Source organism: Lutra lutra, chromosome 9, assembly GCF_902655055.1.
Source record: "Lutra lutra chromosome 9, mLutLut1.2, whole genome shotgun sequence".
In the NCBI taxonomy this organism is placed as follows: Eukaryota; Metazoa; Chordata; class Mammalia; order Carnivora; family Mustelidae; genus Lutra; species Lutra lutra.
Window position 1 is genome coordinate 143,112,162 of NC_062286.1, and position 14,802 is coordinate 143,126,963.

General features: G+C 58.5%; 1 protein-coding gene across 2 annotated transcripts; it reads right to left on the minus strand.

Annotated features, from left to right (window-relative positions):
* Positions 1 to 10,049: 10,049 nt before the first annotated feature.
* Positions 10,050 to 11,711, minus strand: BHLHE23 (basic helix-loop-helix family member e23). Of its 2 annotated transcripts, none has more exons than XM_047745603.1 (2): positions 11,056 to 11,711; positions 10,050 to 11,025 (listed from the first exon to the last, which is right to left on the minus strand). In XM_047745603.1, exon 2 carries the CDS (start codon positions 11,010 to 11,012, stop codon positions 10,335 to 10,337), a length of 678 nt encoding a protein of 225 aa, XP_047601559.1. In that variant the 5' UTR covers positions 11,013 to 11,025; positions 11,056 to 11,711; the 3' UTR covers positions 10,050 to 10,334. The 2 variants fall into 2 exon arrangements, with proteins under 2 accessions (XP_047601559.1, XP_047601560.1); XM_047745604.1 differs by having other exon boundaries at positions 10,050 to 11,012; positions 11,043 to 11,262.
* Between the last annotated feature and the right edge of the window lie 3,091 nt (positions 11,712 to 14,802).

The following is a 14,802-nucleotide window of genomic DNA, read 5'->3' on the forward strand; positions in this document are numbered from 1 at the left end:
GTGTAATATGTGGAATGTGCAGAGAAGCAGGTCAGGGTTTCAGATTAGCGCCCGTCCCAGATCGAGGGCAGCAGCCGTCCATCTGGGACAGGCGCCGGGGAGGCCAGCCCGCAGCTCAGCCCACAGGCCCGGCCCACCGACGTCTGCCCGTCTCCATTTAATGAGTGACCTCGGATTAAATGGGAGCCAGCGACAGGGCAGCAGTCTATGTTAAATCTCCGCAAAATGGAAATTGCAAAGATTTACCTCTGGTCACTACATGCGGAAACGTAATCACAGCCTCATCCGGAACATTCCCTCGTCGCCGGACAGATCATTGAGCTGCCACACAGGGGATTATGAATGCCTCCTGTTTATGAAGATAGCTCCCCACTGACTTCTGGGGCCCCTCACACAGAGGCGCGGCCACGGTGCTCAGGTCACTTGCAGCTAGGCCCCACGTGACGTCGGCGACTCACCCTGATGACCCTCACATTGCTGGTACGACAGGAGGAGGCGGTCGGCACCTGGTCTGAGGAGGATGAAGGCCCTTCCACCGTGCCCGGCCGTGTCTCTCCCACCGTGCCCAGCCGTGTCTGCTGTCTGGCCGTTTCTGTCACTGCGCATTTGCCGCAGGCATTTCCTGTCTCGTGATGAGGTTGTGCAGATGGCTTCCTGAACACCCCGGGAGGGTCTGGGGTGGCTCTGGGCTAATGCTGGCTGACGCAGTAGGGGGAAAGTGATATCACGGGGGCCATCCCGGCCAGGCACTCCTCAGGGCCCCCTTCCCGATCACAACTATCACGTCCTATTCAATCCGTGCTTGAAGGGGCACAGCAGAACCCCATCCCGGGCCCTTCACAAGCAAGGGGTGGGGAGGTGTACCTGGCCGTGCTTTGTCTCCCCTTCCTGAGTATGGGCCACCTTGGTGGCTCCTTGCCCAAACTCTTGGCCCCTCTCACCTGTCACAGAGACCACCTCCAGCAGCCAGGAGTGCCATGTGTTTTTTTTTTATTTAATTTTTTAATTTTTAATTTATTTATTTGAGAGAGAGAGACGGAGATAGTGACAGAGAGCATTAGCAGGAGGAGAGGGGAAGAGGGACTCGGGGCCCGATCCCAGGACCCAGGGATCATGATCTGAGCCGAAGGCAGCTGCCCAACCCACTGAGCCACCCAGGCGCCCCAGTGCCATGTGAGTTTTAACCCAAAAGACGTGTCTTTGAGAAGGGGAGGAAACGTGGGGGACACATAGGCCGCCTCTGAGAGAGGTCAGCAAGGATGGTGCTGGGGACCCTGTCTTGCAGGAGCCGCAGCCAGGAACTGTCTTGGGAAATGTTGATTCGCCCCAAGCGGGTCTTTCTGTGAAGACTAGGGTTGGTCTACTCACTTCACCCAAGACGTCTCCTTCACGTTGCCGTGGCCCGCGCGAGGCTTCTCCAAAAATCGAGGTAGAGCAGGTATGGTGCTAAGATTTATGGAAACACCCCACACAGCTCCCTCAAAACCCCATATGCTACTGAGATTACCACCCCACTTTGCAGATGGTAAGACTGAGGCACAGAGAGGGGACCCCGGCGAGCCTCACATGCACTATGCTGAGGCTGCCTGTGAATAATCCCTCCCTAGGAGATGTTCTGGGAAAAGCAAGACTCTAGGCCCAGAAAGCCCCCCGGCCGGCCGGGGGTGGTGTGCGCAGGAGGGCCTCCTGGGGTGATGGCGGCGTTCTCTATCTTGGCCGGATCCCCAGCTGCACGGGTTTCCCATGTTCCTGAGCGGTGCGTCGAAGCACGTGTTTTACTGGATGCACGTTGTACCCTAACGAGCCCGGCTTGAAACCAGTCAAATTACAGATGGAAGACGGGCCTTCCGGAAGGAGCAGTGGCGACGGCTGCACGGTGCTGAGAGTGCCCTTCACGTCGCCGGACGGGGTCCTCACCTCGCTGAAACGTCAGCCAGTTAGGTCTGTCTTACCACAACACCAACAGGAGACAGTCACACTGTGAGACGGCGGGCCGCCCCTTTAGTGGCTGGCCCTGCGGGGGGATGGGGACCGCTCGCGAAATGACCCCGCGTCTACTGGCGCGGAGCATGCCTCCGGCAGACCGCGGAGACCAGGCAGCCGACCATGAGGCCGACGTGGGCCTGGGGAGAGCGAAGCCCCTGGTGTGGGTCCCTCAATGCCCATGGGTCCTTCTGCACTGTCCCTGGACAGAGGAGGAGAGAGGGGCCGAGCCCGCCCCCTCCACCCCGTCCTGCTGCCCGAGGTGCTCTGCTCCACTGTCCTGGCCCCGGGTGCTGGGTAAACACCTGCTGGAGCCCTCCCGGAGGGGCCTCTGACCTTGTTTGTTGTTTGTAATTATTTTGGAAACAGTATTCGTTCACTTAGGTGGGGGGAGGGGGGAGGGGAAGCCACTGAAAGCCGAGCATTCCCTTTAAAATGACATATTTAGCGCTCGGCCGCCGTAATGAGGCTGCTTAATGAAGTTGGTATCCTTGAAAGGCCATCGCCGTCCCTCATCTGTCAGCACAGCCACCTTCCAGCGCGGTATTAATGAACCGACACACCCCCCCGGTGCCGGAGAGAGGCCCGTCACCATGACGAGCGGGTCTAGGGGAGGCATGGCTCCTCAAAATTACGTCTCAAACCAGCCTTATTAAGCAAAAACTAGAGTGAAATCTCCCGACAACGTGCTCATTAGGAGACGCTGATTCCCGTCGGCTCCCCATGCTCCGACAGTTTCCCTCCATGGCGGTGGCCGCCGTCTGTCCTTCCTCCCTGGACCGCTCCCGGGCCTTCAGCCCTGCCCAATGGTCTCTCCTAAAACCTCGGTGGGGACGGTTTGGTGTCCAGGGCTGGCTGGGCTGGGTGGAGGCATCTTTGGGGGAGAAGCAGGGTTCCGGGCAGCGGCCACGGCTCTGGGAACGGCCCCTCCCCAGTCCAGCCCTTGACTCCTCTCCGCAGTCGCCCCTGACCATGGTGGCATCCAGAGCCGTTGCCCCTCTAGCTCCTGCTGGGAGGAGGTCCCCTCACCAAACCACTTCTCTCTCGGGCACTGCCTGTGGTCTGCGTCAAGCAGTCTTGCCTCACTTGTGGAACGGCCACGGGCGCGGCAGTGAGCCCCCACCTGCGCTGACCCATTCGCTCAAGGCCAGGCTCACAGTCACGGTTTGGCCTTGGCTGCAGGGAAGGGCGTCCGTGGGGAGACTGAGGATGTCCACAGGGGTGTGAGAGCAGAGAGCAGGACACTGTGCCTGTGTTTTATTTATGGGGCTCACCCTCTCTCCTGTTTTCAGAAAGGGTTTGATGACCTAACCCCTGGGTGATCAACTCAGCTTTTGGCCTAGGACTTTCCAGGGCTTAAAATGGAACATCTGTGTCTGGGGAAACCCGGTCCCAACAAGTGGGCAAGGGGGTCGACCTGCTACCCTCAGTCAAGCACACTCAAGGCCAGACCATCTACAAAAAGGCGGGGAGTTGCTAAGACCTCTTAGGGCAAGGTGGGGGCTTGCGGCGGTGCCACCGTTTGGTACCCTGGCAGCAGCCGAGGACCCAGGGACTGCGTGGGAGGTTAAACAGTGCAGAGCGGGACACACGTAGGGGCACACGCTCGTGCACACGTGTGCACACACGCACACGTGTGGGTTCGGGACACACGTAGGGGCACACGCTCGTGCACCCATGCGCACACACGCACACGCGTGGGTTCGGGACACACGTAGGGGCACACGCTCGTGCACACGTGCGCACACACACGTGGGTTCGGGACACACGTAGGGGCACATGCTCGTGCACGCATGTGCGCACACACGCACACGCGTGGGTTCAGGACACACTCCCGGGCAGAGGATGACAGTGGCCCCAGACCATTCTTACTCTGCGGCCCCCAGGCCGCGGGCGGGGCTGGCGGCCACTGGCCAGCTGCTCTTTTCCATCTGCCTTTCCCTTGCAGACTGGCCCGGCTTTCCCGAACCCTGAAGCCGTCGGTTCCGCCCGAGAGTAGTGACCATGGTCTGGAGACACCAGAACACATTTGGAATATTTTAAGGACCACGTGTGCTCATTAGGGGAGCAGCACTGCCCAGAGAGAGGGGAAGAGTTATAGGCTCTTCTTCCCCCCCACCCCCAAAAGCAGCTTCAGGAGAGAATGAGCCAGAGACAGACAGACAGACAAAATGAGCAAGGGTATGTGTGCCGGGAAAGGGGCCTGGGGACACACTCTGTTCCCTGAACACAGGCATTTCTGGAAGCAGCCCGTGGGGATGCTGGGGTGAAGCTCTCACCCCATCGGGCACCCTCATTCTGGGCACCTCTGCCGACGCCACAGCCCCAAGGGGAGACTCGAGCGCACACAAGAGAGTGGTGTTTTGCAGCAGGAAGCCTTTCCATTTATTCTAGAATCCCAGATTCCCAAATATAAAATAAATGTCTTCCCCGTTGTCTGTGATGTTGGACATGCAGTGCCGCCCGCGGGTCTCTCCGTGGGAGCCTGAGGAAGGGTGTTGGCGGTCGGGCTGGTCTGGCCTAACGGGTTGGGAAGTGCTACGCTCGGAAGAAGGGATCTTTACACCTCAACCCCGTTCAGAGGCCCTTTTCCATCAGCCGTCTGGCTGCCCGTTGGCCTCAACCGACTCCCAGATGTAGCGTTTCTGAATATCAGTTACCAAAAATCATGGGTGTCCCCACTCCCGAGTGATGAGTTGCTCCCTCCCCAGCTTGCATTCCATGGACAGAGCCCGGGGGGTGGGGGTCCTCGGCAGAGCACTGCCCTCGAGCCGCGGGCAGGGTCCCACGAGCCCCCTCTCCGACGGGCTCTGGAGCCGCCTGGGCAGCTGGGGGGGGGGGGGCTGGGACGGATCCTGGACTCTGCCCCGGGCGTTCGAGACTTAGAGGCTGTTCCCAGGGATTTGTAACATCGGTGCCTCTGTGACACAGGGCTCCAGGCCGAGAGCCAGCCAAGCCAGGCTGCAGAGTGAGATGCATCCCGTCAGATGCCTCCTGGCCATCAGAGAGCGTTGCAGGGCCCACTGGTGTCTGGGCTTTGTGGCCACTTCCCGGACTGGCTGTGGCCTCGCGAGCACCAAGCCCTGTCCACATGGAGCCGGGAGGGTGGGCTCCTGTCAGGCTGATTCAGGGTCCGCAGGACAGCAACTGACGGTGGCCTCACCATTTCAGAGAAAACAGGCTTGGAGGCGAAACCGGGCGCATTGGGAAGGCTCTCTCGTCCAGCACGCAGGCAAGCTGCTGCTAAGAAACCCTTGAGCTAGGACCCTGTCCCAGGTGCCCCACGGGCCCCCGTCAGCTGGGCACCCCCATGAGGCCTGAGCATCATGAAGGCCACCGGCCAGGCTCACATCTGGTTCCGCTCTGCGTTCTGACAGCCGTGTCTCCTGGGGACACCGACCACAGCGGCCACGGGAACCACGGAGCGATGGCCCTCTGCCCTCGGCCTCCTGACCGGCACCAGCCCGGGGAGCCCACACAGCCAGCCGCAGATCCACAGACACGGCCTTATTCCGAGACCCCCTTCCAGCCCCGCATTTCACAAGCTCCCGCCCTATGCTCACTTTCAAAAATAACCCAGCTCGCCTCCTACTCGGAGAGTCTCACAGAGCACAGCCTCTCTTCCCTCTTCTCCGTACACATGCCTGGGCACTTCAGACTCATTCTATAACACGGGAAGACACTGGCCTCAAAGGAGATTTTGCTAACGATCAGAGCCTTTTTGCGTTTATGGTAAATTTAGTTCCTTTGGAGTTAAATTTGCCAATGTGTATTAATTTATGTGTATTAATTTTCTAATGGTATGGAACTGACTTTTGTTTGGGTATAGAACATAACATCCAGGGTTATGATCCAAAGAGGTAATTAATTGTTGGAGAAATGATTTAATACATTGTAAATCCCTCTGTTTCCATCCCTTAAAATGGGATGCCAAGAGCGATTAAAGACTCAGGACATATCACAGGCAAATTCCTATGATAAAATTGTTGTAATCACTGTCTGCGGGATTAACTGGGGCTCTGGGGTCCCGCCTGGTCGCTCTCATCAGACCTCTCTCGGCCAAGGGCGAGGCAAGACAGGCCGTGCCGCTCGGAACGACACTCTGTGCATCTCACGCATCCTTTTAGGAAAACAACATTTGTCCTCTGGGAGGAGGTGCCTCTTCCTTTAATACCCCAACCTGCAAGGTAAACAGACATACACGTTTGACAGAGCAGGTGTCTGCCCTGGAACACTGGGGAGCTTACTCGTAAGGATGAACTGAGCTCCCCGCCGATCTGACTGACATCAGCCGAATGAAGACAAACCCCAGGTTTGGGATGAACTCAACCAAGAAGCCAACACTCCTGGCACACGAGAGTCTGTGAGCAGACCCGTGGGGGCCGACAGCCCTTGCCTGTCCGAGCTCCGGGTCCCTTGGGGCAGAGCTAGGTGAGGACGGAGTTCTGCTCCCAGAGTGTGGATGCCGTTACCCAGTATTGAGAACCAGGAATGCTGTTTTAGGTGAGCAAGTTTCCTACCTGGAGGGAAACAAAGATCTTTGGGTGGCAGATGTCCTGAGCCCCACAGGAACAGAAAGTGCTGGGGCTGTGGCATCTCACCAAGTACGTAAAAATGTTCCCACCAAAATACCCAAAGGAGATGGAGAACTTTGTCTGCTGTTGGTCATTCTAAAGAAAGGAAGGAAGAGGAGGCGGCGTCTGTCGTGAAATGCTCAATCATTAGCTTAACCCTGAAGACTCCCCACTTCCGTCTTCCAACCCGTGTGCCTTCTCTCTCCGCCGAGGAAGCTGGGAGTGTTCACACCCGCACGGGCCGTGGAGGCGCCAGTCAAGGAATGAGGCAGGGGTGCAGGACCTCAGCCCACCAGCCAGCCTCTCCTCACCCCAGCAAGGGCCCCCTGGGGGGCCACTGGGTCAGGGAAGCCTGCCCCAAGCCCCCATGAGCCGGGCTCCACGGGCTCACAGCCGGATTTTGAATGAACCTCGGTCTTCGAGTGGCTCCAGCAGCGGCCAGCGGCCCCCAACGGCGTGGTTAATGGAGGAAGAAGGCAGTGTTGGCGTCCTGACACCCCCTCGGCTGGAAAGTCATCGTGCTGCTGGCTCCCCGGGCTCAGGCGTGTATGGCCAGCGTGCTGCTGGAAGGCAGCTGGAAAGGGTGACTCTGTAGACAAACGGCCGCCACTTCGTGGGAGAAGACGGACCACAGCTTTTCTCGCCCCTGCCCTGGCCTCAGCTGGCCTTGGTGACCCAGGCTTGGAAGAGTAACAAGGATGAAGCATTTCCTATGTGTCTCGCTCTAGAATTTATTCCTTGAATCAGCGGGCATTTCCTGCTTATTATGAGCATGAAGAAAACAAAGGTCCCTCACAGCTTTGCCTCCGGCCGCAGAGTCCACTGTGGGCGTCACGAGCCTGTGCGGCCGCTGATACTCGAAACGGGGCTGGTCCGAACGGAGAGCAGCTCTGAGTGCAAGACACACCGGGTTTTGAAGACTCAGTGCGAGAAAAAGGAGTGTGCAATATCTCCTAATAATTAAAGATACTGACTGTGTTTTGAAACACTCTTTTGCATGCACGGGAATAAGTAAAAGTCATTACAATTAATTTCATGTATTTACTCTTACGTAGCCAGTAGAAAAGCTACCATTTCACGTGTGGCCGGGTCTCTGTGTGGCCGGCCTGGGCTTTCAGCCACACTCCCTCTCACCACATCCGGACCTACCAGCAGGTACGCCTTTCCTTGCCCTCAGACGGTTCTAAAAACAAGCACCTGGGAAAAGGCTGTTTCAAACACCGTTATAAGCAAAGCCCTCTCCTGTTTAACTCTGCAGCGCTGGAGAAGGGTTGGCTCTGGGGGGTTAGATGCCTGAGCCGTTCTGGGAGTGCCTGCCCAGAGCCCCCCTCAGATATTTCCAGACAGTGGTGGGCTTGCCAGCGGGGAGGCTGCTTCACTGTATTGTGGGCACAGGGGCCGTGGAGGACCAGACCTTTTGTGCTGGGAGCTCTTAGAATGGGGGAGGCCAAATGATTTGTATTTGCTGGAGCAGGTTGCTATGTTAGCCTTGCTGAAAAGCCTAATTTCACGTGCGGAATGACCCCTCTGTTCCACGCCGTGAGAGGCAGCCTGACGTTCTGGAGAGAACAACGGACCACGTAGCACATGGCTGAGCAGCCAAAAAGAAATACATTTCATTTTTTTGAAAACCAAGAAAATGGAAGAACGTATGATTAGTTAGATGGTCCTTTTAAAAATGATGTTTTTCATTCAAGGGGGGGGGGCAGAGATTTTTTTTTCCTTCCCGTGTTTTCTTCATATTTGATACATCTACTGAGGGGTTGCTCACACAGCAGCCGTCTGCCACCCCCCCCCAGACTTTCTAGACTCTGACCGAGAAGCGCATGGTGCAGACTGGCACGGGTCTCTGAGAACCTAACCTCAGTCACAAGTGACCATGTTTAATGTGGTATTAAAATTTAATCACATTATGGGGTGCCTGGGTGGCTCAGAGGGTTAAGCCTCTGCCTTCGGCTCAGGTCATGGTCCCAGGGTCCTGGGATCGAGTCCCACATCGGGCTCTCTGCTCAGCGGGAGCCTGCTTCTCTCTCTCCCTCTGCCTGTCATTTCCACTGTTTGTGCTCTCTCTCTCTGGCAAATAAATAAATAAAATCTTTAAAAAAATTTTTAATCACATTATTTTAAAAACTAAGTTAAAACTGTAACTTCATCATAAATAGAAACAATGTACCAGAGGCGTCTGTTTCAACCAGGATGAGCAACGCTGTTTCAGATTATGACCAGTAATTCATAAAGTTGATTCAGGAGCACTTTGAAATGGTCCTGGAAGTAAATGGCGTTGGAGTTTGCAGCTGTCCTGCCTTTGCTTACCTAAAAAGGATTCGAAACAGTTCCCAGCTTTCTGAATGTGCAAAACCGATAACATAGTGTGTTAGGGAGAAGAAGACAGTGAAGAAATAAATATGGAAATTAACAAAAACCAGTATTAAGCATATGTCTTTATGAATAAAGCTTAATCACACACTTCATTTTGCAGATACAAAAGGGCCTTTTGAAATGCATTAATTAAAGTTAAATGCTTCAGACAGGCCGCTCTGTAGGGCGGAGGTCCTCTCCTCATTAGCACAGCGACAGCAACAGCCAGCCCAGGAAACTGGGTTACTAAGGCCAGATACTGCAGCAGGGTGGCTGGGGGGCAAATGCGCTGGGACAGCCCGGTCCCCAGGGTAGCTGGCCAGCTGAGCAGAGCGTGTGGACCCCTACGGCGGCAGAATTCTGCACCGTGCACCCTCATCAAAGAGACAGACCCCAACACCAAGAGACAAACCCATCACCTTTCCCCAGGTCGGGGAAGCAGCCCCTCCCACCTGCCTACTCACCCATGGCCCGGCCTCCTCCCCTGGAAACACGTAGGGGGCTGGTGTGGAGGTCAGCAGGGCTAGACCCGGCCCTTCCCTGATAGCCCAGGTCAAGTGTGGGGACTGTCCTCTGTACAACTGCCTGTGAGCCAAGGACACGCAGCAGGTGTCCATCCAACTCCTCGCAGGCCACACCCGGGCAGGGACATTCCAGCATGAGCGGTGGTGGCCGGGGAGTCCAGGGACGGTTTAGGGGACAGATTCCGCAGACTTGGAGGCATCCAATGTTGGCATCCACTCACACCCAGAGGCTCATGCCTCTAGGCAGGCAAGAAACTAAACATAACACACTGACTTCAGCTACTGCCCCAGGGTCTTCCAGCGTCAAGGGCAGTCCAGCTGCTTAGCAAACAGTCCTGGGCTGAGTCCATGCGCATCCGCCGCTGGGCTGCAGGGGGCTGAGGCCGCAGAGCCTCAGAGACAGACTACCCTGGCCCCGGCCGGTCAGTGGGAGCACACCCAGCGGGAGCCGGGCCTGCACTCCGGGGAGAACCCAACTCGAGGGCCTGGAGCCGCCAAGCCCAGCTAAGCGCTCTCCCTGCGCTGGGCGAGAACCGGGCTGGCGACCAGCAGGACCACTCCCCCGGGAGTCACCCCAGTCCGCTCCCACCGTGGTTCTGGTTTTCTTTTACAGGGTGAGCAGCGGTGCCCAGACAAGCAGGGTTTGTCCCCTGTCGGAGGTTGCCCAGTGGGCGCGCTGCGGACTCCAGGGCGCAGATGCCAGTGCCCCACTCTCAGGCTCAAACCCGTGCCCAGACGTGCTCCCGAGCTTCTCGCGGCCCTACCCGCGCTGTTCAGCGGGCGGGGGTTGGAAGCGACGTCCGGCAGCCTTCTCCCGGTGGGCGGGGTTCAGTCGGGGCAGGGTGGCACAAGGTAAAATGCAGGACTGGTGCGGGAGGAGGAGCAGCCCGGGCCCTCATGGCTTCTCGTTGCAGTGTTTGCACAGCGCCGAGGGCGTCCCGGAGAAGGCGGCGCACTTGTCAGGGCAGGGCAGCGGGGCGCCCGCGGAGAACGGGTATACAGCGGCCTGGCCGAAGGGCGTCAGGGGCGCAGCGGCCACCGGCGCCGCCAGGCCCTGGCCCTGGTTGAGGTAAGCCACGAGGCGCCGCATCTCGTCCAGGGCCTGAGCCTGCATGAGGATGTAGTTCTTGGCGAGCAGCAGCGTGGCGATCTTGGAGAGCTTGCGCACCGACGGGCTGTGCGCGTAGGGGAGGACGGCGCGCAGCCCGTCCAGAGCGTCGTTCAGGTCGTGCATCCGCCGCCGCTCCCGCGCGTTGATGCTCAGCCGCAGCGAGCGCTGCTCCCGGGGCCGCCGCCGCGCGTCCGCCGCGCCCCCGGGTCCCCGCCGCCGCCGTCGCCGCCGCTGCTCGAAGGCGTCGTCCTCGTCGCCGCTCTGCTCGCCGCTGCTCTCGGCCACGGCCGCGGGGTGGGGCGCGGGCGCCGCAGGGAGGTCGCCGCCCGGGCCCGGCGCGCCGTAGCCGCGGGCCGCCTCGGGCCCCCGCGCCGCCCCGTAGGCCAGGCCCGCGGTCGCCGCCGCGTAGCCGTGGCTCAGCGCCAGGTACGCGTCCCCCGACAGCGACTTGAGCTCGGCCATGGCCGCGCGTCCGCCGCCGTGCAGCTCCGGGGCCGCGCGTCCGTCCGGCTGTCGGTCGGTCCCTGAGCCTCCGCGCGCCGGGCCTCTCTGGCCGCCTGGGCCACGCCTCCGGGTCGCCGCCTCCTCCTCTTCTCCCCGTCCTCGTCCTTCTCGTCCCCCGTCTCTCCGTCCTGCTCTCCTCCCCCACCCCTCGCCGCCGCGTGCAGGGCTGGGCCCGGGGACGGGCTCGAGCTCCCACACACTCCGCTCGTTTTAAGGTGCGGGGGCGCCCGCTGGGACTTCGCGGCCATCCAATCAGAAGGGACTTGGTGACCGCCTCTTTTCGGAGCCTGGCTCCAGCGGCGGCGGAGACCCACGGGGTGGGGGACCGCTCGGATGGAGGGAGCTGGTGGTCTGGGAGAGGGCGGCTGCGGTTTCTTCCGGCTTCTCCGCGTCTCAGGCCGTCTCCTTCCGCCACCTCGGGGTTGCCACCACAGAACGCTCGCGCCTCAGGTGGGCACCTGCCTCGTCCATCCTGTCTTCCGTTCCTCTGGCGGGAGCCGGACTGGGGAGCGCGCCGCACAGCCGGGGACACTGTGCCGCGCAGGCTGGGGTAGGTGCCCAGCCCACGCCTGGGGTCCTCTGCCGGAGGCCTGGGCCTGCAGCCTGGGGTGGGGGCCCTCGCAGAGCCGGAGCACAGCTGCGCGACCGAGTCCGCAAACCAAACCGCTCACTCAGGCGCCAGCCCTGGAGCGTCAGGCCTGGAGGCGCCATCGGGGACCTCCCTGGGCCTCCAGCCCCCTCCCCCCCAGGTTCCCGGGATTCCTGCGTCCTGAGGTGGTTTCCACGCTCCCTCAAGTTGTAGTGATGTACCGCTGGGATTGGAGTTTGAGGACAAAAACTTCCTTTTTAGGGTAAATCTCTTGTTTCTGTTTTCTGGGTCTTTTAAGTATACGGTTTACACTTGTCCAAGGTCAGAGAGGGAACATTCTGGGTTTCTACTTGCCAGGCAGGGCCTCTGTGGTGGAGTCGGGAGGATGGCGGGTGCTAGACTGGGGGCTGGGGGAGGGGAGGCTAATGCGTCTGTCTACACTGGAGCCTCGCGTTTGCCCTGCGTGTGCGTTCGGAAGGGCAGGTCTCACCCACAGGTGTGTCCCGGCCCAGATCGAATGTGGGTGGCAAGAGTTGGTGAGGATAAGAAGGGTCTGGGCTGAGGCCAGGCACAGGCGGGAGCTGGGGACAGTTTGGTGTGGACAGGAGGCCGTGTCTGGAGGGTGAGTGGGTGCTAACTCCGCCAAGGGGCTGGGGTGGGGGCTTACAGCCGGCTGAAGGAGCATGGCACATTGGCAGACAGCAGCAGGGGCCAGCAGGGGCAGCTACACTGGGGAGTTTGGTCTTGGGTAGAAGAGCGGGAGTAATCATGGAACGCACTCAGGGACGTGTCCTGACAGACCGCTGTGGTCAGGGGGCTTGGGGGCACTTCCTCCTGGGTGTCCCCCCAGGCTGGCAGAGCAGTCAGGGGTGATAGGCGACACAGAGAGAAGTGGGCCGAGTCCACAGGCACCCTGAGGCCGATAGGAGCAGTCAGATAATGTCCTGCCTCCGGGACTCAGGCTTGGATGGAGGTGCGGGGGCGCGGTGTGCTATGGACATACTAAATGGGGGGCATCTGATCACCCGGGGTGCCGCAGTAGAGCAGGTGGTGACCGAGCACAGGTGTGGATGCGACCGGCTTCAAAACACGGCCTAGATGGGTGCATACAGTGGAGCGGTACGCAGCCACGAAGAGTGAAGCCTTGCGCTTTGTCACGACATGGGCGGAGCCGGAGGGTGTTAGGCTAAGTGAGACAGGTCAGTTGGAGAAAGACAACTGCCACAGGATTTCACTCCTATGTGAAATTTAAGAAACAAAGAAGAAAAGGGAAGAGAGAGAGAGAGAGAGGGAAGGAGGCAAACCAAGAAACAGACCCTCAGCTCCGGTGAACACGCGGCTGGCCACCAGAGGGGAGGGACGCAGGGGGGCAGGGGAAGCAGGTGATGGGGACGAAGGTGCGCACCTGTGTTGAGCACCTGGGGGTTAAAGTAAAAACTTAAAAAAATCCAAAGATTGAACCCTGAAACAAGCCGGCCCGGAGCAGTGTCCTGGCCGGGCTGCAGGTGGGCGTCTGGGGGGCAGGGGGTTAAGGTGTAGCCTTCCTCCGCGGCAGCCTGGGGCAGGTGCTGCTCTGGGGCTGGGCGGGCGGTTGGGAGATCTAAACCTCCCGCCAAGGCCATTTTCAGACCTGCCAGGTAACCACGCCCCTTCAGCAGCTCAGAGGAGGACTGGAGGCAGGGGTGGGCCTGCGGGCGGTGGGCAGGACCAGGTAACAGCCTGCACGAAGGCCCCCCGGGCTGTCGGTGGAAAACCAGCCACAAATCCCGGAAAGGGCGGGGAGATGCACCGTTTTTGGTCAGGGGCCGCCACCTGCTGGCCACCCAGAAAACTGCACTCCACCCGTGGAGACCTGAGAGTCCCCGTCTCACAGCACAGGGGCTGCTTCTCATGCTCCATAGCCCTCGGGATGCTTCAGCGGTTTCTTTCCAAACTTCGCTAATGAATAGCATATTTCACATAAGGAGCTGCATTGGGGTGCAGGGACGTGGGGCGGTTTGCACACAGATCTACTGGGTTGTGGCCTCTTGATGGGATACCTAGAACCCAGCCCCCCTCACCCACCTCCTCCCGAGGGCTGCTTAGGATGCCCAAATCCTGCCCCACCAGCCGGACCTTCAGGTCCCCCATACAGAGGGCACCTGCTGGCCGTTCAGGAAGGATGTCGTGGAGGCAGGTGCAGCACGCATCTGCATGCCTTATATCCCCACAATGTCTCCTTGGTTGGCGGCCCAGCCATTGACCTGGAATAACCACAGGAGATCTAGTCCGTGCAGAAGCTCGGGGAGGGTTCAGCCTGCACTACTTCCTTCTGCTGTGCTCCCTCTTCTCCATCACCAGGCAGGCTCCTGGCTGACCGGATCTCTTTCCACTTAAATGCCCAACACGCTCTGTGTTGTTTGAATCCTTCATTCTCTTATTTTTGGTGTATTTAGTAGCTGCTAAGCTGTGGCTGAGTCTCACTGTGTACCTGAGCTACATCAGACAGTGACAACTGCTGGAAAAGCCATTCTGCTGGAGGGGGGTGGTCAGGATTGCTCTGAAAAATTTGCTTCTAAAGACATTACCACCCTTACTTATCTTCTTTTTTGAAGATTGCTTTCGGCTCAGCATATGGTCAATTAATACATTTTTCTTTAAAAAAGGGCAGTTTTAAAGTTTACAGAAACGTTGATGGAAAAGTATAGTTCCCGGTTACTCCCTCCCACCACCTGCCCCCCTTATTAATATGGTGAATGGACGCTGCGTGTGTTCCGGCTGATGACGCGGTGATACGTTACAATGGCTGACATCCACAGCTCACATTCGCCTTCACTCTTTGTGCTGGACGTTCTGCGGGTCTTGACAGGTGTATAATGACAGGCACGTACCACACGGAATAGTCACAGTGCCTCAAAGTCCCTTCCCCTGTGCCTACCGATCTTTGTCCCTCCCTCCCTCTCTCTCCCCAGATTTCTATAACTATCTTGTATGGTTAATTTTTGTAAAATTAAAAAAAAATTTCCTGGTGAAGGCAGGTACATTTCTGTTATTGGGTGTCGGGTTCTATATAAGTTAATTTGGTCAAATTCACAATTGTATCACTGAAGGTGTCTACATAGTTACAGATATCTCTGTTTCTTCTGTTAGTTGTTGGCAATTATGAATGAAGTTGCTCTG